This window comes from Ambystoma mexicanum, chromosome 12, assembly GCF_040938575.1.
Source record: "Ambystoma mexicanum isolate Mex_15411 chromosome 12, UKY_AmexF1_1, whole genome shotgun sequence".
NCBI lineage: Eukaryota > Metazoa > Chordata > Amphibia > Caudata > Ambystomatidae > Ambystoma > Ambystoma mexicanum.
Genome location: NC_090936.1, coordinates 286,698,553 through 286,722,286, shown reverse-complemented (window position 1 = coordinate 286,722,286; position 23,734 = coordinate 286,698,553). Strand labels below are relative to the sequence as shown.

Sequence of the window (23,734 nt, the reverse complement as noted above, 5' to 3'; positions counted from 1 at the left end):
TCGAGAAGGAAAGTGCTTGGAAAAGTAGAGTTGGGTGTAGTATGATCCCCGGCCCCAGAAAGCCTTGTGAACAATGCAGAGGGTCTTGAACTTGATCCTTGCAGCCCTCGGGAGTCAGTGGAGAGATTTCAGGGCTGGAGAGATACGATCCCTGGTCTTGAGGCCAAGGACAAGTCTTGCAGTCCTATTCTGGATTAGTTGCAGAGGGCAAAGAGAGGAGGCAGGCAGATTTAGAAAGAGGATGTTGCAGTAGTCCAACCTAGAGAGAGCCCAAGCTCTGCATAGGTGCAGCTAGTAGTGGGAATTCTTAGAGACATCTGTGATGTGAGTAGAGAAGGAGAGGGTGGAGTCAAAGATGACACCAAGGTTTTTTGCCTCGCAGGAAGGCACAGGTAGAGGGCCTAATGAGGGTGGCCAGAGTGAAATCGGGAAAGCAGGAACAGGGTTCTCAATGAGAAGGCTCTCTGTCTTACTAGCATTAAGGTAGAGATCATTGGCGGCATACCATTCCTGAATCATAGATAGACAGCCCGGAATGAGCGACAGAAGAGAGGAGGCTGAGGGGAGCCTGAACGACAGCGTCATCCGCATAACACTGAAACTTTGGAGAGAAGGTAGAGATGAGGTGGGCCAGAGGTGCCAATTAAAGGTTGAAGAGCCATGGTGAGAGGTTAGAGCCCTGGGGAACACCACATGTGGAGAGAGAGGTGGTGGAGAGAAAGTACCCCAGTTGGTCCTGGAAGGGTCGATGGTGAGGAAGGAGGTCAACCAGGCCAGGGCCTGGTCCGTGATGCCCAGGTTGTCACAGAGACGATTGATCAGGATGGCATGGTTGACTGTGTCAAAAGCATTTTCATAGATCGGACTTGTCTAGAAACATCGTCAGGAGTAAACACAGGGAAAGAGGAGAAAAGAGGAGCAGAGGGAGAGGGGCTTAGAGATGTAGAGGAACAGGAGAGAGAGGACAGGATGTCCTGAGTTTTAGTGGTGAAGTGAGAGGCCAGTGCCATGCAAAGGGCTGGGCAGGGAACAGGAGAGGAGGAGACTGCAGCACGATTGGCCAGAACCTTGCAGATTTTGAAGAGTTTGGCCATGTTGTTAAAGCCAGCAGAGACGCAGGCTTGGATGTCAGCTCTCTTCTTGGACAGGACAGATAGTCTGTATTGCCTTTCGAGCAGGCAGCAGGCCAGTTTGTCAGAGGAAGTGCCTGATACCCTCCACTTCTTCTCAGGCAACCTACACTTGTGTTTAAGAGTGGCGATGTCGGAGTCATTCCAAGAGTTGCACTTGGAGGCGGGTTCAAACGGATCCTCATGTCAGGGGCAAGGACATAAAGGGTATCGGAAATAGAGGAATAGAGCATAGATAGGGCTGTGTCAGGATGTGAGACAGCAAGAGATGAAGGAGGGAGAGAAGGGTTCTCCCGGGTGTCCAACGTAGATAGGGCTGGGATGGTTGAGGTTGCAGTTAGGGTGGTCTTAGTGGTGGGGAGAGGTTTGGGCAGTGTAATAGGATGGCCAGAGGTGATCGGTGGGGATATTGTAATGGGTGCGTATATGGTCACAGGTGGCTAGATAGAGAGATGAGAGGTTAGAGAGGGCTGTGCCAGAGTGTGAGTTAGCCACAGGCATAGGAGGAGGAGACTAAGTAGCAGCGAAAGCCTCCACTGACACACGCTTCATGGGCCGGATGACCGAGTAGGTGGAAGGCTGTGCTGAGGTCGGCTTCACCTGGGGGACAGAGAGCATCAGGTGGGAGGAGAGAAGAAGGTGGTCAGTCCAAGAGAGAGGAGTGGTGAGAGGGTTAGAGAGGGGGATGTCTGAAGAGATGAGAACATCCCTGGTGTGCTTGGCAGAGTGTGATGGGCCAGAGGGTAAAATAGAAAGAGAGAGAGAGAGAGAGAGTCAGAGATTGCGAAAGAGCCCAGAGGAGCGGTTAGAAGCATCCAGATGGATTTTGAGGTCTCAGAGGAAGACAAATGGAGAGGCAGAGGCATATAGAGAGAAGATACCATCCCACTTAGAGAGGAAGGGGGTATAAATATTTTTATAGAACCTTGATTGGAAATTAATTCTTTTTGGATTGTTATACTTTGCTGTTTGGATTGCTACTGTTTCACATTCAAACCCCTCTTAAGAGCATAGCCTTCCCTCGGCTCATGTTAGCACAAAATGTGAAGGATGTATATCTCCTTACTGTGAAAGTGAAAGTGGGGGTAGACCTTATTCACAATGGCGCTGGATTTGTTAACATGAAAAGAGCGTGGAGTTAGTACATGTTGTGAAAGGATTGACTCTAGGTAGTAGCTGTGATAAGAGATATTTTATTGAACGTTCCAGCCCACACGTGTTTCGACACTCCTGGGTATTTTTCAAGGCTGTACACACCATTACGCATATTAAAATTTACATTGTCATAATAACATCACTCAATTTGTAAGTCCAAGAAAAGAAAAAATAAATCGGTGGTGTGTCTGTCCATACAGCCATTCCCTATTTTCCCTATACTAAATCTTCCTTAACATAGCTTCTCCATAGACGTCCTAGAATATATATCACTTACACCAACCTTCCAACACAGAACTTGTTTCAGTATATTCTCTCCTTTCTCAGGAGATTTCAGAACAACCCGGTTATTTTGGCCCCTCCCTGTTCTCCCTTCTCCGTTCTGTCACTGCCATCAGCCCTTTTCTGACTGATCCTCACCTTTAATTTGGATGGATTAAATTGTGTTTTTCTCCTATTCCCTCCCCAACTATATTTGTTTCACATTTTCCTTTTAGTATGTCTGCTCTGCTACTGAACAAATAAATAGAATGGCTTTCATGCAGCCTCTGGAGAGACACCAACCTTACGTGGCAATCCTCACCCCAGACCCCTTTTAAAGGTTTAAATTAGACCTCTTTTCTATCCTTTGTGAGCACAGCAGTTGGGGGAGGGGGGCCAGTCGACCTACCCTGTTAGCATCTCATCTCGGCATGATGAATCTGAGGTGCAATGCCATCAACAGAAGAAACCCAACTAATAAATCCAGTATGATAATCGTTACAGCAGTAATAGAGTCAGGCTTTTTTTATCCAGCTGCAGAGAAACAGGCAAAGTATTTCACCCAGAATATATGTACCCTTACCAGAGATGTCTCTGGGTTTTATAGGTTTTAACAATGAGAGTCAGATACAGGGCAGTAAGATACATTTAGTCAGTTACATGCTAACAGAGCATTCAGTGACCTTGAGGGGCATGGCAGCACCATGCTATATCTGTATAATTTCATTTAGCCTACCCACATGGCACATTCTCTACCTGGACATACCTCCATCATATGAGCCACAATCTGGTGAACAGGTCTCACATGATTCTTATTCACTTCCCATGCATTAATCCATCCCTCTCATGTGTGACTTGTTATGTGGCATGTGTCACGTGTCGCTCACTTGGCATATCTATGTCCTGATCACATAACAACATCATAGCCACACAACCTTACAAACCTTCTTGTTTCTCCCAACCAATCACATCTGATCCCTGTCTCTACCACTCTGCATCTTTAATCATGGCTGTGGTGCTGCTCTTTTTTTTAGAGCTGCACCTTCAGTGATAATGACAGAACATAAAATACCATTGGTTTCGGCATTTATTACCCCCATCAGAATCATAAGCAACTCTGGCCTCACCTGCAACAATTATGTGGATGCTATTCAAATCATCTTCAAAATTACACACATCTCAACCCTAAATAAACCAGACTATGGCACCTGCCACTCGCACAAAGACTCATGGATGCCGCCACATTAGTTGAAACTAAACCGATCTAAAATAGCAGTTATGATGTGGTGTAGCAAAGCAATCTGCCACACAATGCTTTGGCCTGAAGAAAAATGAACCTTATGCCAGCCCACAGCAACTGTCAAAAATCTTGCCTTCCACATGGTCACCTTCTTCACACTTGAATTCCAAGTTGAAGTCATATGAAAAAGCATCTACTTTTAACTATGATACATCATGCACAACATTTCATAACTGCCATTCCCCCTACAACCATGACTTTCCTAGCGATAGTACTGCCCATAATGCATTAAACCAACAACCCCTACCTCGGCTTCCCAGAATGTTTGATAAACCATCAACAAAAAGCTCAACATGCAGCTGATAGACTACTTCTAAGATTGAGAAGGTGGAGACACATCACCCTAGCTCTCGGCTCGCTTCTTGTCAAATCCAGAATCCAATTAAAAACCCATTGTATCGTTCAATGCATCTTGAATGGCAATCCTCCAAGAATACATTCACCAATCACATGCCTGTCAGAATGCTTCAATACAGCAATGTAACTCTAGTAGCAGTAAACATCATCAACTAGAAACAAAATTAATCCTCATTCTCATTCCTGACAAAAAGTATATGGAACATTATTCCCAGCTGATTGCACTACAGAATACTAACTGGCTTCCAGAAAACCGCTCAAAACTTGACTGAAGCAAATTAGTATCCACATGCTCCTTTACACAGAATGGAACGTGTTGACAACTATTTGTATTCTACCATACACCTAGTAATCCTGATGTAGTTACACAGGACTTGATGGACTTTTTTAGTATCCTCCTGTGTGATAGCCTCACATTCTTTTGTATGGGAGATTTAAACTTACCCTGGTGTAGCCCTGCTATTATTCATGCTAATATGTTAGCACAGTTTCTTGAGTCAGTGAACTTTAGACAAAACTGTGAAGTAAGAACACATGTGAAAGGGAACGTTTTATATCGGGTGATTAGTCCTTACAATATTAAGCTGTCAGTTTCTGCACAGGGTGTAGATTGGTCTGACCATGTGATTTTATCTTTTGATCTTATACATTTGCTGACGTTAGGCCAAAGAAAAAGGGCTACTTATATAAAGCAAAATTTACAGTTGGTGAAGACTGAAGGTTTAACAGATCCTTTCCCCGATTCATTAGACATTGACCCAGATACTTGCACTTTTGGTGTAGCAGTAGAAAACCTACATGACATAGCCCTAGGCAATATAGATAGAATCACACCAACCATGATTAAAACAATCCGCAACAACCTTCAGTGCCCTGGTTCCCAGAAACAGACAGTAAGGCTTTTAGAGCGGAAATGGTGGGTCAACCCAAAAACTGAGAATTTAGTGGCTTTTGAAATAAGCTCGGAAATCATATGCAGGGAATAAATAAAGATGCAAAACGAGTTTACTAAACAGCAGTAATTAATTGGGATATAAATAAACCAAAAAACCTATTCTCTTTAGTGAAAGCTATAACAAATCCAAGACAAGATCTGGTGACATTCTCTTTGAGTTTAAAGTAGTGTCAGGATTTTGCACAGTTTTTATAGAAAACATATCTACGATCAGTGACGAGATCTCCCATTCATACATTTCAAAGGCTGCTCTTACTTGCAAAACTAAGCAGTTATGGAATTCTTATTCCTTACCGGACATAAGTGAGGCAGGGATATTAATGGGCATCAAAAACCTGCATTCTTTGTTGAAGATCCATGTCCTGTAAAGAAGTTAAAATAATATTTCTCAGTCTTTGCTCCCTTCTTCATGCAGATGTTACATCTATCACTAACACAGGGTTGTTTTCCAGACTCCTTAAAAATTGGGCATGTACCGCTTGTATTAAAAAAGCTAATATTGATGCAAGTCTTTTAGCTAACTACAGACATATTAGATCTCTTCCATTCTTGGCAAGTTCCTAGAAAAATCAGTTAAATTGCAAGACTTACTAGATGCCGCCCAATCAGGCTTTTCGACAAGGGCATAGCACAGAAACTGCAAAATTGTTGATTGTACAGAATATTATGAGGATTTTAGATGAGGGGGCTTGTTGATTATTGTTTTTATTAGATCTGACAGCGGCATTTGATTCCATTGATCATGAGGTGTTCCTCAATGTATTGAAGCAAATAATGCGGATCAAGGGTACAGTACTTATCTGTATGGGGTCTTTTTTTTTAAGGTTGCCATCACCTAATTTTAATTCATCAGGAACGTTCACCCCGAATTCTGTCCCTTTTGGAGAACTGCAGGGGTCGATTTTGTCATCAAAGCTTTTTAACCTCTATATGGAGCCTCTAGGGGATATTATATGTGATGAATCTGATGATCTCATCACTCCTTTCTCGGGGTAACTTCACCCAATGTGGCCTTGGGAAAGCAGCTGCTACCGGATCCTGACCCAGGAGGTGGCTATATGAGGGAGGACCAGGTTATGGGAGGTGACCCTCGGGGATTGAGATGATGTCATTGGAGAAAGTCACATACCCCTCATTACCTTTTAGGGATGTTCCCTCCACTCTTCCTGCCCTGGTGGCATATTGTAACCCCCTTCCTCAACCACTTGTCAAGCCTACATCACATACTCCCCAACATCACACAAGGAACGGTATGCCAACAACTGAGTCGAGGAAGAGGCATGGAGTAGTAATGATTACTCCCAGAGGGGTCCCAAATCAGCTGACTCAACATCATACAAGGAACAAGCTAACAATAACTGAGACAAGAAAGGGGGACAGAACAATGAAGATGACTAAGACTGGTAAACCAACACAGTGGTATAGTATCTCTAGTCTTTGGAAGTTGTTCAGTCATCCTGGGAAGTTTAAATCTGCCACCGCTGACAAACGCGGGAGAGAGTTGCAGGGGCTGAGTTGGATAGGGACTGGGCTGACACAGGTTAAAACACTGAGGGACAGTACCCTGCAGAAAGCGGCGTGAAAGCAAATGCATATGGAGAAGAGGTGAACTGGAGGGCAGGGAACCCGGCGCCTGAGAGTCTGGCGCAGCAACAACTGTGCCTGGAACAGATGGACACGGCGAAGGCACAGCGCCAACAGAATGCATGCCAAGCCAGCAGATTGAGAGGAACCAAAACAGAGAGACGCAAAGAACACTTAAAGCATCCCGTAAGCCCAGAGAAGATGAATCATGTTTTTTAAAAGAGTTTGCTGTTCCATAAAAGTAACACCCGAGATACAAAGTGAAGCATGTGTAGAGGTTAACAGATTGGTTAACCATACCGCGAATGGGAATTTGAACCCATATGTAAAATGAGAAAACAAAGTAAATGAGAATGGTCTGTGAAAAGAGACAAAATCAATATATCAAAGAAGAAGGGAATAGAGAAACAAACTTTGTTAAACAAGGGTCAATAAGCCAGCATTACACAAATATCGTTTAGTGGATAAAAAGGAAGCAAACTGCCTGCAAGTTCTGGCAAGGGAGTATACCAAGCAAATCCAAGTGTATATAAAGACATTACAAGCCAAGTATTTGAAGGACTGCATTGAAGTCCTACAGGAGAGTATACCAGGCAAGTGTGTGTAAGAAAGTGAAAGATATTGGGCCTCATTTTGACCCTGGCGCTGACGGAATGAAGGGGGCCGGTACGGGACCGGCCCCCTTCATTCCGTCAGGGCTGATTACAAGGTTCCCTTTGTGGGACCCGGATATGACGTCTGGTAAAACCAGACATCTTTTCCGGGTTCCGCGAGGGGAAGAGGGAGGTAACAACGGGACACTTGTAATGTGCCCGTTGTTACCTCCCTCCCCATTCCCATTGAGCCCTATGGGGGCTCAAATGGGAATGTGGAATGGTTCCTGCAAGGAGGACTTACCGGGTCCTCCAATGTCAGAATGACCCAGTAAGTCCCCATTGCAGGAACCCAGTAATAGACCCCGGTTTGGAGGCAGTCATGGTGCTAATAGCATGACATAGCTAATAACACTTAGGCCCATTGTATCCAAGACCTGGCAGGAGAGTATACCAGGCAAAGTCAAGTGTGTGTGTGTGAAAATATAATCTCAATGAATATCCACACCATTGAATTTGTGGATATTTGTAAATGTGGAAAAGAGACTGGCAGGGGAGTATACCAGGTGATCAGCGAGTCAGGGGACACACACCTGAATTGTAATAAATTGAAAGGAGAATCCCAACGAAGACACATGCCCTTAATATTTTGAACTTTCTTTAATGTAAAGAGAAACCTGGGGAAGAGAGACATTTTCCCGGGAACGGTTAAAACACCAAGAGAAGAGAGTTATCCTCTTGGGCTACAAGGAACTTGGTTATTCTTTATTGGAACTTTTCATTTTGATAAAATGAATCTGGGGAAGGTAGCCGTTCCTCTGAGCCATGAACTTTGTCCACTTGGAGCGTTTTGTTTGAGTTTATCCCTTGGTGTTGGATTTGAACATTTGTGCACTTTGAGAATCAAAGACAATATCATTTGCACCTTAGAGTTAGTTTTGAAGTGTGAGAGTCAGAGTAGGATTTTGGGTACAGGACATATTTTAGCTTTGGACATCTTGACAAAGAACAGACCCATTAGTTTTGATTGATGTAGGGAAACACTTCCTAGTTTAGGGATAGTGAGGTATTTTCCAAACCCTTTTTTATTTTAAATAAAAGTTTATAACCAAAACATGATTCCTCTGTGTCCACTTCTCATTCCTTACTCCTCATACATATGCCTGCATACACCAATATGTGGATGATACCAAGGTCTATTTGAAATTATTATCCAATGGAGATTTTATGAAATTGGCACACTGTCCACTGGATATCGAGTGGTGAATGGTGTGACAAATCGCAGGATTCAAACACTTCTCCCAAGGGGGGAACTTTTTCATGTTAGGCTTGGGAGGTGAGCCTGCTATGCAATATGCCCCCGTGGGGTCCTGGCAAGTGGGACCTCACAGTGTTAAAACATAATCACATAATACCGCCTTGTTATGAATATTGACCTAAGCTCATTCGCATTACACAGAAAACCGCGTTCATAATGTTCCGCTTTTTCATCGCTTTCGCCGCCATTTTAAGAATCATCTGCCATTTTGATCTGAACTCTTGTTTCTGTGTTCTAAAATGGTGGACTGTGTTTTCAACTTGCAGCCAAGCTGAACGAACTTTGAGTTCTGTTAATGTTTAGGCTGACCGAGAGCAGACTGTTTTACCAATGCAAAGAAATCTTGTGACTCATATGAACTGCAACCCCTCTTTGGGTCAAGGACTCCCATTCCACGGAGGAACTCCCTAAATCCTTCTCTCATGGACCAACAGTAACATCAAGGCTTCAGAAAAACCCAGCAGACCAAGCCACTGTTTGGTATTTTGAAATAAGATTCCAAATCCCTCCTGGAGAAATATCTGGTGAAAGTTCGATGAAGAAGATTGAGTGAATAATTCTAATCGCTCATTGGCTAGAAAGCTGCAATACTGTGATGAGGAGAAATGAGTGAGTAATGGAGAGTGCTGAACTGGAACAGAAAAAAGACAATAATCCTGTGCTGGGGAGAACCCAGCAATTTATCATAAAAAGGGAAGAAGGACCACTCTCAGAGAGAGTTGAAACCTGGGAGTTTCAAATCAGCAATATTGTGGAAGTTGACCGAGGCTGGGAGATCATCCGCAGGGAGGAAGTAACCAGCTGGCAATGCCAGGAAGCACAAAAAGAGCTGAAGGAAAAAGACAGCCATTTAATAAGAACCCCAAGAGAGACAGTCGTGAGTGGTGGTGTGACCATGGGAGGTGGACAGTGCAGTCTGCCAACAACATTAAGAATGATTTAACACTGGCCCCACAGAGCTGTGGACAAGAAGCAGAGAGAATCGGAAGGAGAGCAGAAACCATCCTGACCAAATGAAGAGAAGTCCCTATCTAGCATGCAGGCCTGATAATGCCAATCCGTGGGCAACAAAGGCAACAGGGATGGCGGGAGGGAACATGGTATACTGAGTACCAGCATCCTACTGGTCCCAGTGACACGAGAAAGAACTGAGAGAGTGAAACCCATCATGGGACTTATTCTACTCGTCCTAGGGATCAAGAAAGAACCAAGAGAGTGAAACCCATCGCAGGACTCATCCTAGTCATCCCAGTGATACAAGAAAGAACAGAGAGAGTGAGACTCATCGTGGGACTTATGATACTTGTCCAAGTGATACGAGAAAGGGCAAAGAGAGTGGGGATTACTGTGGACTTACCCTACCTGTTCCAGGGACACAAAAGAGGACCAAGAGAGTGAGAATCATTACGGGACTCAACTTACTCATCTCAATATTACACAAAGTGATCAAGAAGATAAGAATAGCTATTCTGTCTATTATACTTGCCTCAAAGAGAAAATCAGTAAACAAGAAAAGGAGAATCCTGATATCGGATATCTTATGAGAAGCTAAAGTACCATAGGAATATGGAGTACTGGAACCATGTAAAGAGCGACTGTTTCCCCAGAGATAACAGAGAATGTGAGACTTTCAGAGACACTTGAGAAAAACATATTAGGAGAAATTGAAAGGCTAAGAACACTGAGGGGGAGACGTTTACCAAGTGAAGAGAAATGGGAACCACAGACTTGTAAAAGTCCCATAAAGGAACTCAACAAGCTAATGCAAGAGATAGCCAAAAACCATCTAAGAATGATATACTAATGTTGGGGAAGCCTATCTAAGATAAGGGAGTCATTCCATTCTCCTGGGCTTTAGTTGTTTTGTCTTAGTGGTAGGGTCAGTGCAACTTAGTTATGGAAGGAGGACAGACTGTTTGCTTGGGACATCTCAACCGATGACGGGCATCCTACTTAGCTTTGTTAGGCAGGGAAACCTACAGATTAGGGACAATAAGGCCTTTTTTACTTATTATTTCAATAAAACATTTGCAAGAATGCCAAAAACTGGTCTGTCTCCTTCTTCTGGCCGACCACAATGGCCTCTAATTTATTTTAAGCTGAGTCCCCTAAAAACTATAGTGCATTTACTTTCACGTGCACTTTCAGGCCGCGCTTTTACAAATAAAGTTTCAGGAAGCAAACATTTTAGGTGCCCTTCTCAGTTTGAAACAGCAATACAATCCCTTTTATCTCTCATTTACTAGACTTATAAACACTTATAAATACTATGGTAAAATCTGCCAATTTTCAGCTATTTTCATTAAGAGCAGTGAAGCCTTTCATCCCAGACTCTCATATTCATACTTTACTCCGGTCATTGGCCATTTCTCAGATTGACACTAGCAACACTTTGTTAACAGGACTCCCAAAAAATACCCTACTTCCACTAAAGCCATGTTTAATGCAGCAGCCTGGTTAATCTGTGGAACTTGAAAATGTGATCGCATTTCCCCCTTTTTAATTAAATTGCACTAGCTTCCGATTGATTTTCAGATACATTTTAAACTGTCATGCATTGTGCACAAAGCATATTATGCTCCATCCTCAGATTATTTAGCTCGAAAACTAAAAATCTCTGGAGGTCTAAGAGGGCTACGGAGCCAGGAGATTTGAAGCTTTCAACAATCGTTCAATCAGAAAATATTTTTCTGAGGGGTGGCCGTTACAATCTCTGCAACTCACTTCCAAAAGATATTGGATTGACTGAAAATGATCTTAAGGTTATGGAGAAAGTAAAATCATGGTGTTGGGCACAGGCCGTTTAGATCTGCAGGATTGTAGTTATAGATTTTCATGAATTGTTCCTTTTATGAATTTTTGATAGGTTATATAAATGTTTTTATTTAGATTGTTTTAACTAAATTTCAGGGTACAAGGTGCTTTTAGGGTAGGTGAATTGTATTCAATGAATTGCTGTTTTTGTCATTTTATATACTATATTGCATATGTGTTTTGTAAAGCGCTTTGATGCTCTAGCCAGCCATGTTTGGGCTCTAGAAAAATGTTAAATAGAAATACAAATAAAAAAGACTGGACTGATTGGTTCATTGCAACATTGTATGCATTGTGGATTCACAACAGAAGTCCCACCTGAGCTCTCTTGTCACAAACAGAAATGCATTAGAGACTTACTTGGGTGAATCTTCACAATCTTCACAATTCGAACAAAGACAACTGTACATGAGTACATCAAGGATGCCCTTGAGAGCGGGCTGAATCAGGTCCATCTGAACAACACCATCTTATCACACACAAGGGTCATCGATAGTCTGTCACCCGTGTACACAAAGACCAGACCGGTGCCAGACACACTATGGGACACATAGCACTTCAACCTATTCTATGTCCACCACACACACGCCATACAAAACCTAGGAGTTGAAGATATCCAACCTAAAACCCGAACAGGTCAGAATACCCCATCAGGCACAGCATCTGGATTCCTTAAGACCGAGCCAGACTATCATCAACCAACAATCATCATAAAAATTGAACTGATAACAAAAAGAACCCTGCTGCCTTGACTGATGCTAACAGTACAGGACCTTTCCCTCTCCACCTGATAGCATACTGCAACACTACCGTGCCTGCTGTGCCTTTAAATTCTGAAAAACAGATATGATCAAGAGCCTCCATAACCACCATTGCCCCCAATCTAACCTCATCACCTCCATCCTGCTATCACCTCCATATGGCATACACAGACACCGAGGAATACTCCAGCCTTTTGCCTGCAAATACCCACATCAAGATATTAAGCACGGTCAAGCCACTCAAAGCTTCATCTCTAGCATACCCAGCCTCCTTCCAAACCATTGCCTGTCCTGGCATTCCAGTGCTATCAGGCAAATGTATATTGGGTTCCCCACTCCAAATAAAACATCCACTCAAGTGTCACTGCCACTAACCATGTAGAATCATACAGGCACATATGACGTTGGTATGTCCAGCCTGCAATGTTCAAGACCTCAGGTTTATCACCTGCCTGCACCCTAAACCCGCACACCATCCCTCCCCTCCCTCAATTATGCGAGAACCATTCACCTCAATGTTGCCAAAAAATCTGCAAGGGAACCGTACAAGACCAACATTATTGCATCACGTGTTGACCTTGCAAGGAAAATGGGCTAAATACACGCCAGTAAAGTATCCAAACTGTAATTTGAGCAGCTTAACAGAGAAAGTATACGGAATAGGCTACTTCTTGTGAGTGGCAGTTCACATCGCAGCATCCCGAAAGTCAAAAAATGGTTAAGGAACTGCTAAACAGATCATCAAGCGATACAGTGAATTTTATAATTATCTTATAGTGACATTTTACTAAAGGGGCTTGAATGGCCCGAATTTAGAGGTGATTTAAGTGTGACCAAATCACACTTCTTTTAACTGTTTCGGCTCTATGAAGATATTATAATGAACGTGCTCTGAAGGAGGAAGATGTATTTATTTGTTGCCATCAGAAGGCTGCCCCCACGTCGCCGCGCAATATTTTCCTCTGTGGGGAAGCATAGGCCCTCCCATGCCGCGTGGCATGTTTTTTATAGTCTGGGGGAAGGGTAGCAGCACGCAAGCATTTAAGTGATTTCTTTCAGCATATACGTTTCTGCAGGGGATGCTGTTTTATTATTTCGGTTACTGCCGGAAATGGCACGCCCTGTGGGGCGGAGACTCATATTTTTGTTGCTCAGTGAAACGTACCCAAACCTTTGTCAGAAACTGATTACATGTTTTTTCTAGCACAAGCCGAGTCGGAGGATATTTCAAAAATGTATACTGCACTGCCATGTGTGGTGAGTCCCTGTACTCCCCAAAAGCCAGTAACTATTAAGAATCACAGCCTTAATGACCTATAATGACCTGACATTCTCTGCGTGGCATTCCAAGTCAAACAAAACACAAATAGTCTTCACTTCAGACAGGCTCCCGAAACACTACACTTGTGCAGTGTTATTTGAACGACATATGTGGCACATGATAATATTCCGGGAGATTTGAATGTTACAGAGATACTGGTAAATGTTAGCATGATATCCTTGCTACCGCATGATTCGAGATCTACGTGTTAAAGATGGGCCAATTATTATCAGAATGATTAAGTAATGTGGGCAGGTATCACTACTGTAAACATATATATATAACAATGACAGGAAAACTGTGGATGTATGCATATCTACAATGATGCCAAAAGTTGTGATCAGTGTCAACCAATTGAACTGATACAAAGTGGCATTCAGTTGAGACAAAATTCATGGGCAGGCAATTGGGCAGAGGGTTGGGGGGCAATGCTTCAAACCTCTTGCCATACAAAAAGCCATAGGTCTGCACTGCATACTCATGATTACCCTTTCCTTGCCAGGCTGGGGAAGCCAAAGCTCGAAGGTTCAGATTCATCATAACACATGGCTGCATTTCCCCGGACACAATCTACGATGGATCCTTACCTTTGTCCTCCTGTTTGTGCACGTTTGCGAAATAGCAGAAGGAATTGTTTCAGACGGGTAAGTCATCATCATATATATTTCTTCAAGGTTGTATTAAAGCAAGTTACAAGTCATTGGTCAATAGAGAACTATGAACATGGGATGGACCCGGCCTCTTTTTCCTTATATCATAAGACATTTATAATAATACGTGTTGGCGAAGTGAGATAATCCACTAGTGCATGGAAGAATTGCCTTAGCACCACAGTCAGATAATTACATCCAGATGTTCACAGGAAGATCATTTTATTGTCTTCAACCCAAATTGTAGAGATCATTTATTTGCTGGTTCTTTTCTTGGTTGCGCTTTTGCCGTGGAGACATTTCCAGGATTGCTAGATTCCTGAATAAGCATTGTGAATGTGTATTTGAAATCTCACATTGAAGTGGTTGTTCTTCTGGTGTTTTGTCAGCCGGATTCCATGAAATGTGCCTTTGTATTGTTTATTTAATGGTGCTGTAGGTTGCAGGGGTTTTCCAGTATGTGAAGGTTTTACTGCACCACCAAATCCTTGCTACAGCAATGCGCCAGCGAATAGCATACAGCTCATGAAATACTTTCTTGCTCCAGAACTTTGATTAGTACCTTCTGGTGATGCACTTATCTTGACTGAACTGAACTTGCATCATGGATATCAATAGGTTATTGACTTGATATCATGGATTTGATGCACCTCGGTTAGAAGTAGGTTGATTGCAAGTTGATGTTGGTTGGATTGAGCACATATATTGTAGTAAACAAGTATTCGTGATTGCATTTGGATGGTTTTACTCTTTAAAATATATCTTGACATTAATATCAATTTTGATGATGATGTGATGGAAATACTGCTTTGCTTATTGTTAATATGTATAGCAAAAAATGTATATTGAACACAGTTAAATAAAATATGAATTTGAATACACACCATTGCAAGATTCATAACCAATCAACGAATGCACACAGTTCAACAACAGCATCGACAGCAGGTAAGAGCTTACTTTTGTATTTTCGGAATCATGTTTTGGTGGTGCGCAAAAATAAATGTCAAAGACATTCCCGTGCAAGGAAGATGGGGGTAAAGGTGCACAGATTGAGGTAGCCCCTGCTTCTGAAACTAGAAGGATTGCCCCTCTTTTAATCAACTACAAGGGACTGGATACTAAAATCGAAATCTTTCCTTGTGGCAGATAATTGTAGATATGACCCATGAAAGATATGCTTACTTGAATTATGTTTTGCTCTTCATGGGTAAACTTGCAGTATTGGAGTGGATTGAGTCACCCCTTCTCCCTGTCCCCGTCATAGACATTAAATTGTCATAGAATCTGAATTTATTATTAATCTAATCTAAATTATTTTGACAAGCTCTTCCTTGGTACGCTAAGAACTCACACCTCAACTAATTACACACAGAGATTTCAATATTTATACAGATTTCTTTAGATTCAAAGGTCAATTACTGAGTACCTCTCAGAATTGAATCGGGAGAGGGAGTTTTCAAGGGAATGTGCCTTGAAAATAGCTAACACGAACATGACAATTCCATTCTTTTATTTTAATTTTATTTTTGTATTGTGTATATAGTTCATATAAACGTTTACACAAATTCACCTAAAGGAATAAAAAAACAGTTTGTCATCGATACAATACACCAATACAGTATAATACATTAATACATTACTTCAATAAAATAATAAAATGCATTACAAAATTGCCTTACATAATTCCCTTATGAAACTGCAGGCACTGCATGTTCCTCTTTCTGGTTTGCCTCTCTATTTCCATGCAATGCCCACATGCCAACATGCTTTCCTGCTTTGAGTTAGTAGTACAAGAAGCAAACTATAGCTTCCTGTCCAAACTGCTCAGCTAGTACTTCAAGCTGAGCATTCATCACGTTTCAATCTGGCTGAATTTATTTTCATCCAAAATGTAATTTGCCGAATTTTTGAATATATGTACATTTATACCAGATATGCACTTTTAAAAAGGTTTACACATGTCCCAATTTAATTCAAACAAATCACCCCAGATTCACCAGAAAACACTCACTTGCCAACTCACAAAAACATTAAAATGACAGAAGTATTAATTGGAAAATTGGCACATTTGTTTTGACAAATGTCTCATCTCGATATCCTTGTACTGTCTTGTTTTTAATAGTAGGTTCTTTAGAGTTAAGGAGCATAAGCACACATGCACTATTGCCACCATACCCCTCCCAGAACAGTGGCACTTGTACACCTATGCTGATGACTAACCTTATTTTTATGGGCATAAAAGGAAGTATGCATGTTAGATAGGGCTTTATAAATGCATACATTATATTAATGAAATTTGTCATGATGGCCCAGTAGAGCTCATTTAGGGGACTAAGTGCTCCACACATTTGTAATTACACAAGTGGTCTAAAGTATTCTAATCAGTTGTTTGTTTGTATACAATTTTGACGAGTCCAAGTAATGATTATTGAATTTGTAAATGTCACAATTCGCCCCTGGAAGGTGTAGCAAAGATGGAGGTTCCACCGAGCCAAGGTCAGAACAACAGCAGTGCTCTAGTCTTCCCAAACTACTGTTTATAGGGAAGCCACGGCCCCTTCCTTTCACGTTGCAACTCGCTTGTTCAGTCCCTCTACTGTTCCGTGTGTTCTTGCATTGCTCAGTTCCTTCCGTGCATTGTATTATTCCCTCCAGGGTGGGTACCCAGTACGCCGCCCTAATCCTTGTTAGCCTTCCCTCTTTGTGCTCCTTTGCTTTCTCTCACTTTGGCGGTATCCTCTTGTTCCGCCCTTTTGCCTCCTCCTCTATACCGCCTACTCTCCCCTTGGTTTTCCTCCCTTTGTAATCTCTCCCGTTCGGTTCCTTACCTGCTTTTCCTTCAATATGTTTCCTTTTCTATGGCGATCTTTCTTCCTGCACTCTGAGCAGGTAACACTGGCCTGTTTGCTCTGCTCTGTGGTCTGCTCCGCCCTCTTCTTACTTACTAGCTCCATCTTCGTACTGCTCCCCGGTTACTCTGCTCTCTGTTGTAACCGGCTTCCCATACGTTTTCTGCTTCCATAGTTTTCTCCTTTGTTTCGCTCTTACCTTTCGTGTCTTTCCTCTACAGCGTGCCTTCAATTGCTGAAGAGATTCCTCTTCGGTGCAGGCTTACTCTGGGGTGCTTTTGGGGCTCTTCTTTCACGCTAACTCTATACTCAGTATTCTATCACCCTGGACTTCCAACGGTCTCTGGTCACTTCATATTGCCCTGGTCCACCCATTTTTGGAACCATTCGGTCTCGCAAGGAAAATCCAGTTTAACCCCGCCTTCTGTCTGCAATTCAGCCAGCATCAATCCAGCCTCCTCCATCCTCGGTCTGCACTGTTAGCAACCTTCTGTCCGGCTTCCCATATCTTCAGTCAGGAAGATTGCAATCTGCAACTACAGTCAATTCAACTTACAACATCACAGGGTTTTTTATGCCTTAACTGGCTTTTTCCCTGTACTGGGGCTGGCTCCCCTGGGTCCGCTTGACTGCAATTACATCCACGGTCAAGGTGGCCTCAGGTGGAGCTCGTCCCTATCTCTACGAACGGAAAAAGGGCAAGAAGACTACAGAAACTCAAGGAGATCAAAGTTCTCAAAAGAAGGAGAAAAGAAGAGAAAAAAAAGAAAGGCCTTTGAGATTATTCCTCAGAGGATCCATCCAGGTGAGGAGAACCAGGGGGTGGTGAGTGCAGAGTCTGACAGTAAAGCCTAAATATTACCATTCAATGCACACTTATTGTATTTATATTTCTCAATGGCAAACACTTTTTACAATTGCATGATGAAATGTGCAGTCAGTAAGCTGTTTTAGATAGCAAAGTTTACTTTCATTTGAAGTAGCATCTAAAACATCAATTAGATATTCTGCAAGGATAGGCCGAGGGAACATTTTTAAAAAGATAATTTCCACAGCATTATATACATATTTAATTATGCTTGCATAATTTTCTGTGTTTAAGATCTGCAAGCCATTCACAGTTTCTTTTAATAATATGAACACATCCGTTTCCCCAAATACTGCCTTTTTGGTGACTTATATTAGGTTTAAGTGGATATTCATTCTTACAGTGCTGACTTCTGTCCTGAGACAACCGCGCACTTTGCAAATTTGAATCTAATCCCAGATGATCTGACATCCTTCTGAAGTTGATAAATTGAGGACCATTGTGCAGGGGAATAATATCGGTTAACAGTGCATTGAGATGCTGTTGAGCTACTGATATATGAAATATGTAAATGAAGGCAGGTACCCTAACACACGCGATTTCCAATAGACTAAAATAATGAACGCACTGCATCAGGGAATGAGACCAGGAGATTAATTGCAAGGAGAAACAAACTTTATGTAAAATAAGGTTAGCAAGCAAAGAACTCTGCTGCCCGAGAGCGCTCTGCCAAACAATAAACAGGCAGCACATTATAAGTGTAAAAAACATCAGCAATTATGACACATAAGGCCACATTCGGGGAGCGGATTGGAGAGGCCATGTGGCACAGTTGGTTCTATAGGGGATGCCAGGCTGTGATTAACCATTGCTGTTCAGTCAGTCCGGTGGCACATGGGTCTCCTGGGCTCATCTCTGCAGTGAAGGTCAGTTCAAACAATATAAATGCCTGACTAACTAAACTAACACACAGGAACTGATAATACGAGAATAATGGTGACCATAAAACATTTGCATGAATGGGGGTGCTTTGAAGAAACATGGGTTAATATATTGGCATTCCTACCTTTATATTCAGCCCTTGTTTGATAATGGGGCCCTGCACCCAGATATCTCCCCCTTGGTGGGTTGATCTAATATTTATGTTTTCCTGATACCTCATTGCACTACCAGACAGGTTGTGATTGGGAGCAAATATATTACCATGCAGGATTAAGTTTATGGTGGGTTTTCTGAAATGGTCAGTACGAGGAGGTCAGATGGGCATCAGCATAAAAGTGAGCGAGGGGTTAGAGTCTGGTTGTGGCATGGGCAGTATTGTTGGTCGATGGATAGGCACTTGTTCGGAGGCCTGCTTCAATCTCACGCTCTGAGGCGAGCCTAATCTGGGGAAGTGATTCTGGACAATTGCCACAAAAAATGATTGGACGTCCGTGAGAACAAGGCTCATTTGGAGCAGGCGGAGAAGGGAGGTGATGGGGGCTTGGGCTCCCTGTGTAAGGCACTGGGGATGGGGAGAGCCGGGTTTTGCAAAGGGATGATTCTGAGGCCTAGTAAAAAGATGGCGTCTGTTCTAATACAAAATGGCTCCTATCTATGGGACTGTGGGTTAGGTTATGCACGCAAATTTCTATGCTACATCAAAAGGCAAGGTGCCGTGGGGTTGGGGGCCTTCTCCACCCTTGGCTTAAATGTGATATCTTCACTGCAGGAATGGTGGAGGGGGGTGGGATTGGATCACCTCATCCCCAACATTCCCCCCTTTTCTTACTCCTAAAGTAACAAATACCCTCCCCCAGTACATGTACGTTCGTTAGCCCTTTTTACAGCTTCATCCCAGGCTGGAGTACCTTTAATGGGCATCCATGCCCTGCACACGCTTCTTAAACTCTCCCTACGCTGTGCATATTCTTCAGGAGTGCATGTCATGTAAATACATTCCCCATCCCCATCCAAATCAACCCACACTTCTTTATAATTCTCAAATCTTTGGTTTTTTTAATAGTAGTGTGATAATCGTTGTCTACCTCATCCCTTGTGTGGTATATTGCCACCTTGTGTTATTTGGGCTCATTATTTTCACCTGTTTGTACTTGGGCTTCCCTAGTATCATGAGGCACCTTATTGTTTACATTTCTGTTGCCGATTGTCACCATCATAATCGCACTGCTTGGCACTGCCTTTGTGCAGTACCTGAGGCCTAACTGGCACACACAGAAAATCAGCAGGAAGAACACAATGATGGGTACCAAGGTACTGAGCTGAATGCTATGCTGAACCAGTCATTGTTCTGTATTCCTCCTTCTTTTTTCATTTTCACGCCCAGGTCATGTACAGCTGCAATCACATGTTATAATGTTCAATTTTCAGCATCTGAAGAAGGTACAAATGTGCAACATGTACTCCCGATTTTCTTACAAACACCACCTTCCATAGCAATTAGAAGGTCCAGCACATAGCGAGTGTTCATCGTCATGAGCATGAGTGACGTTGAACCCTTCTTCAGTGTCATTCTACAATTGGATGAGCTCCCAGCGTACCATTTGGAGACATTTGGCATTTGCTCTTGTCTGGATACTGGGTACAAGTGATGCAAAGAAAGTCTCTGCTGAGCTAAAGAGTTTGTATTTATCAGGTATTTGTGCAAGAAGATCAGAGGATTCTTTCGACAGGTAGTTTGATGCACGCTTCTTTCAGGACAGGTGATTTTGTTGCTTTTCCTCAGGAAATATTTGGAAGATGGGGGTTGTGCTTCATTTGATCAAGGAGCCCTTTGCTGTTCTTGAGGCACTGCTCCTCCCTTGACATGCTCTTTAGGTATTACCAGCAGTGCGGAATGAAGTGTTGGAAGCAAACAATAACCCCTCCATGATGGCGGGAGGTGTAAGTACACCTGTTTGCTGCGTACTCAGTAGTAGTCCATTAAGGGAGCGGTGCCTTTCCAGAGAATGCGAATGACAAGGGTTCTGTTGCAGTGTGTGTTAGAACCCACAGGCACCTTTCCTTCACCATAGAAACTGAGTTCATAACTTTCTTCCTGTCATACCTTGATTGGTTTTTCAAAGGCTTTTTCAAAGGTTTTTCAAAGACCCATGTCAGCTTTGTGATGTTTTCAGTTCATATTTGTGCATAGGTTTGGTCCATCCATTCTAGTCTTTCATTTGATTAGCCATGTAGCACCTCTGCTTTGCACTTGTAGGTTGACTCTAACCACTTGTTTTCCGCAAAACTTGTGCCTTTGTTTGCCAGAATCGGTTCCTTAAAACAGTTTGGACCTTATGACCATTCTTTGCAGAGATTTTCGTCTGATGGGAGGAGTTTCAATTTCACTGTGCGTGCCTGGGAGGAGTTTTTTATACGACAAAGTGCGAGAGGGAGGAGACATTGGGCTTCTACTAAGGGAGCTTCTTGTGGCACTAAAATGTTTGGTGTACCATCGGCATGGGGTATCAAGGAGCACATGTATCAACTGCCATTTGGGGCTCTTTTCCCAGTTGCACTCATATCAGAATACCAGTTGTTAGATTGCCCAGCGTGATGAAGGTCCTCAACCGTGTCTAATCCCAACCCATGGTATGCATCATATCGGTGTTGGCGTGCCTGCCTTTTCCTTCTTTTATTGGGCAAAAGAGATTATGGTTGTGTTGGGTATCTGGTCATTGCATCGAATGAAATAGCATCGACTGCCATACCAGAGAAAAAAAAACATTGAAAAAAAATATCAAATAGTTTTTTTTAAAGGTAAAGGGTTTAGTTTAATTAAAATGGGGTTTAAAGGTTACAGATATTTGGGTGGGGAGACCACCATTGAAAAACAAACATAAAAATAAATGCATTCAATCCTTTTTTTTAATGCTTTTTTTCTCTGGTATGGCATTCAATGCTATTGCATTCGATGCAACGACTAAAAACCATTGTGTTTTAAGCTTTTTACACATTTCTTCACTGGTACATAGCAACCCTTGGACCTTTATGGACTGTTCACTATACATTGGAAACATGCCTTAATTATTTGCAGGTTCTTGTCTGTATGTCATAAGGAGAGAAGAGGACACAAGTTTCATATTGGAGACTGGGGTGTGGAGCACACTATTACTCTCTTTAAACGATGAGGTAGGCACTATAGTAGGTTGCGGGGTAGCTTGTGTCTCTGTACACATGATGTGATGCTGTAACTTAACATTTTGTGCATTTTATACATTTTCGTTTTCAATGTTAAAAAACATTTCATTCTCTGTAGTCCCATTGGTTCTAATTTTGTGCAACACTGTAATATTCAAAAGCCTTTTGTTATCCCACGTTAGTTTTACTCCCCCTCCCGCTTTTATATGGGTTCCCAGATAAAAGATGCCGACCAATATATTCCCAAAACATTTATTACTATAGTGAATATTATTGCGACAAACTTTATGCCACACTCGTAACTATATGCTCTAGTAGTGATAATTCTATTCTTACTGCTATCTAACTGTGCAGTTGTATGTGTTGGCTCCATCATTATGGCACCTAAAAAGGATAATAAAACCAGGCGGTGTGTTAGGTGGGACTAGTAGGAAAATAAATTGAGCATTTGTGGGACGGAGATAGGAGTAGTGCGAAAGAGAGAGAGAGTGACAATCTTAACATGTCATTCTACATTTTCATAATCTTACTTCTTTTTATGTTTTCACTCTCATTATTTACGTGCACTTTAATCATTGTTAGGCCCAGTATCCCTTTTATTGTACTGAAACATTTGGTTTTTTATTGTCCAGTGCCTCAGTTGCCACACTCTTATGTGCTTTTCTGACATCTGAGAGGTGGATCCAGTATCTGAGCCCCTTCACTTTTACTGCCGGGGAGTGCAATTTATCACCTCGTAAGGTCCAGGGAATCTCGGCGAGTTCCACTTCCTCATAAAGCTTCACACTTAAACCAATTCCCAGGCATTAAGGATTGTGCAGGGCTGTCTGCCGCTGCAGTTGTTGTCTGTTTCACTGTTTCTTGTGAATAGTGGTGCAATTTGTTTTGCATTATATCATACTGCTTGTGTGAGTTGGTTAAGGTACTCTTTGAACTCCTCCCCTAAGACAGCTGCTATCTTGTGTGCATCAGACATTCTCCTTACTGGTGACAGAGGTGTTTGCATGTGTTGAACAGGGACTATCTCGTGGGGGACAGGTGAGTGTCCTTGCTGGGTTGAGTGCGCAGCTGGAAAAGGGCCAGGGGCAGGCAATATACCAAATTCTTTTTCACAGATTTGCACAGTTTGGACAGTCTACTTTTGGGGAGGCCGTTGATTTTCTCGACATTCTGTTTGCTTGTGGGTGGTAAATTGAATACATTTTGTGTTTTATGCCTAAAAGTGATGTTACTTCTTTGAATAGATCATTTATGAAATGTGTTCCATTGTCGGAACATAAGACATTGCATATTCCCCAATGAGGGAACACCTCTCTTCTGAGGAATTTAGCTGCATACTTTGCTTCTGGGTTGGCACATGGCCCTGCCTCTACCCATCGCGAAAAGGGACACACCACCACAATCAAGTATTGGTCTCCATTGCACCTTTCTCCCATGTCGGCATAATCAATGGGCAGGTCACAGAAAGGACCTACTGGGTGGGGTAATGTCCCCCTGTGTGTTCCTAGGGTCATCCCTGAAATGAATACTTGTCACATTGTACATTCTATTACCATTTTGTTGAGGTATTCCTGAAGGTTTGAGATACACCAATCTTCCTGAAGATTGGCAGCAATATGCTGTTTGGAAGTATGTGCTGGAAAATGCAATTGTTTGAACGCTACACCCAATAATTCTATGGACATTGCCACCTTCCCTGTATTTTCTTGTCACCACAGTAAATCAGTGGGAGATTGTGTGCACCCTTGTTTGGTCC

The 23,734-nt window shown here is 42.5% G+C and overlaps 1 protein-coding gene across 4 annotated transcripts in view; it reads left to right on the top strand.

Annotated features, from left to right (window-relative positions):
* Nucleotides 1–23,734, top strand: part of ABCC9 (ATP binding cassette subfamily C member 9) — a 1,387,936-nt gene that overhangs the window by 198,326 nt on the left and 1,165,876 nt on the right. For all 4 annotated transcript variants that reach the window (XM_069628445.1, XM_069628446.1, XM_069628447.1 and 1 more), the window contains exon 3: nucleotides 14,052–14,193. In XM_069628445.1, coding sequence (XP_069484546.1) covers nucleotides 14,052–14,193 — 142 coding nt within the window. The remainder of the gene's footprint in view (nucleotides 1–14,051; nucleotides 14,194–23,734) is intronic.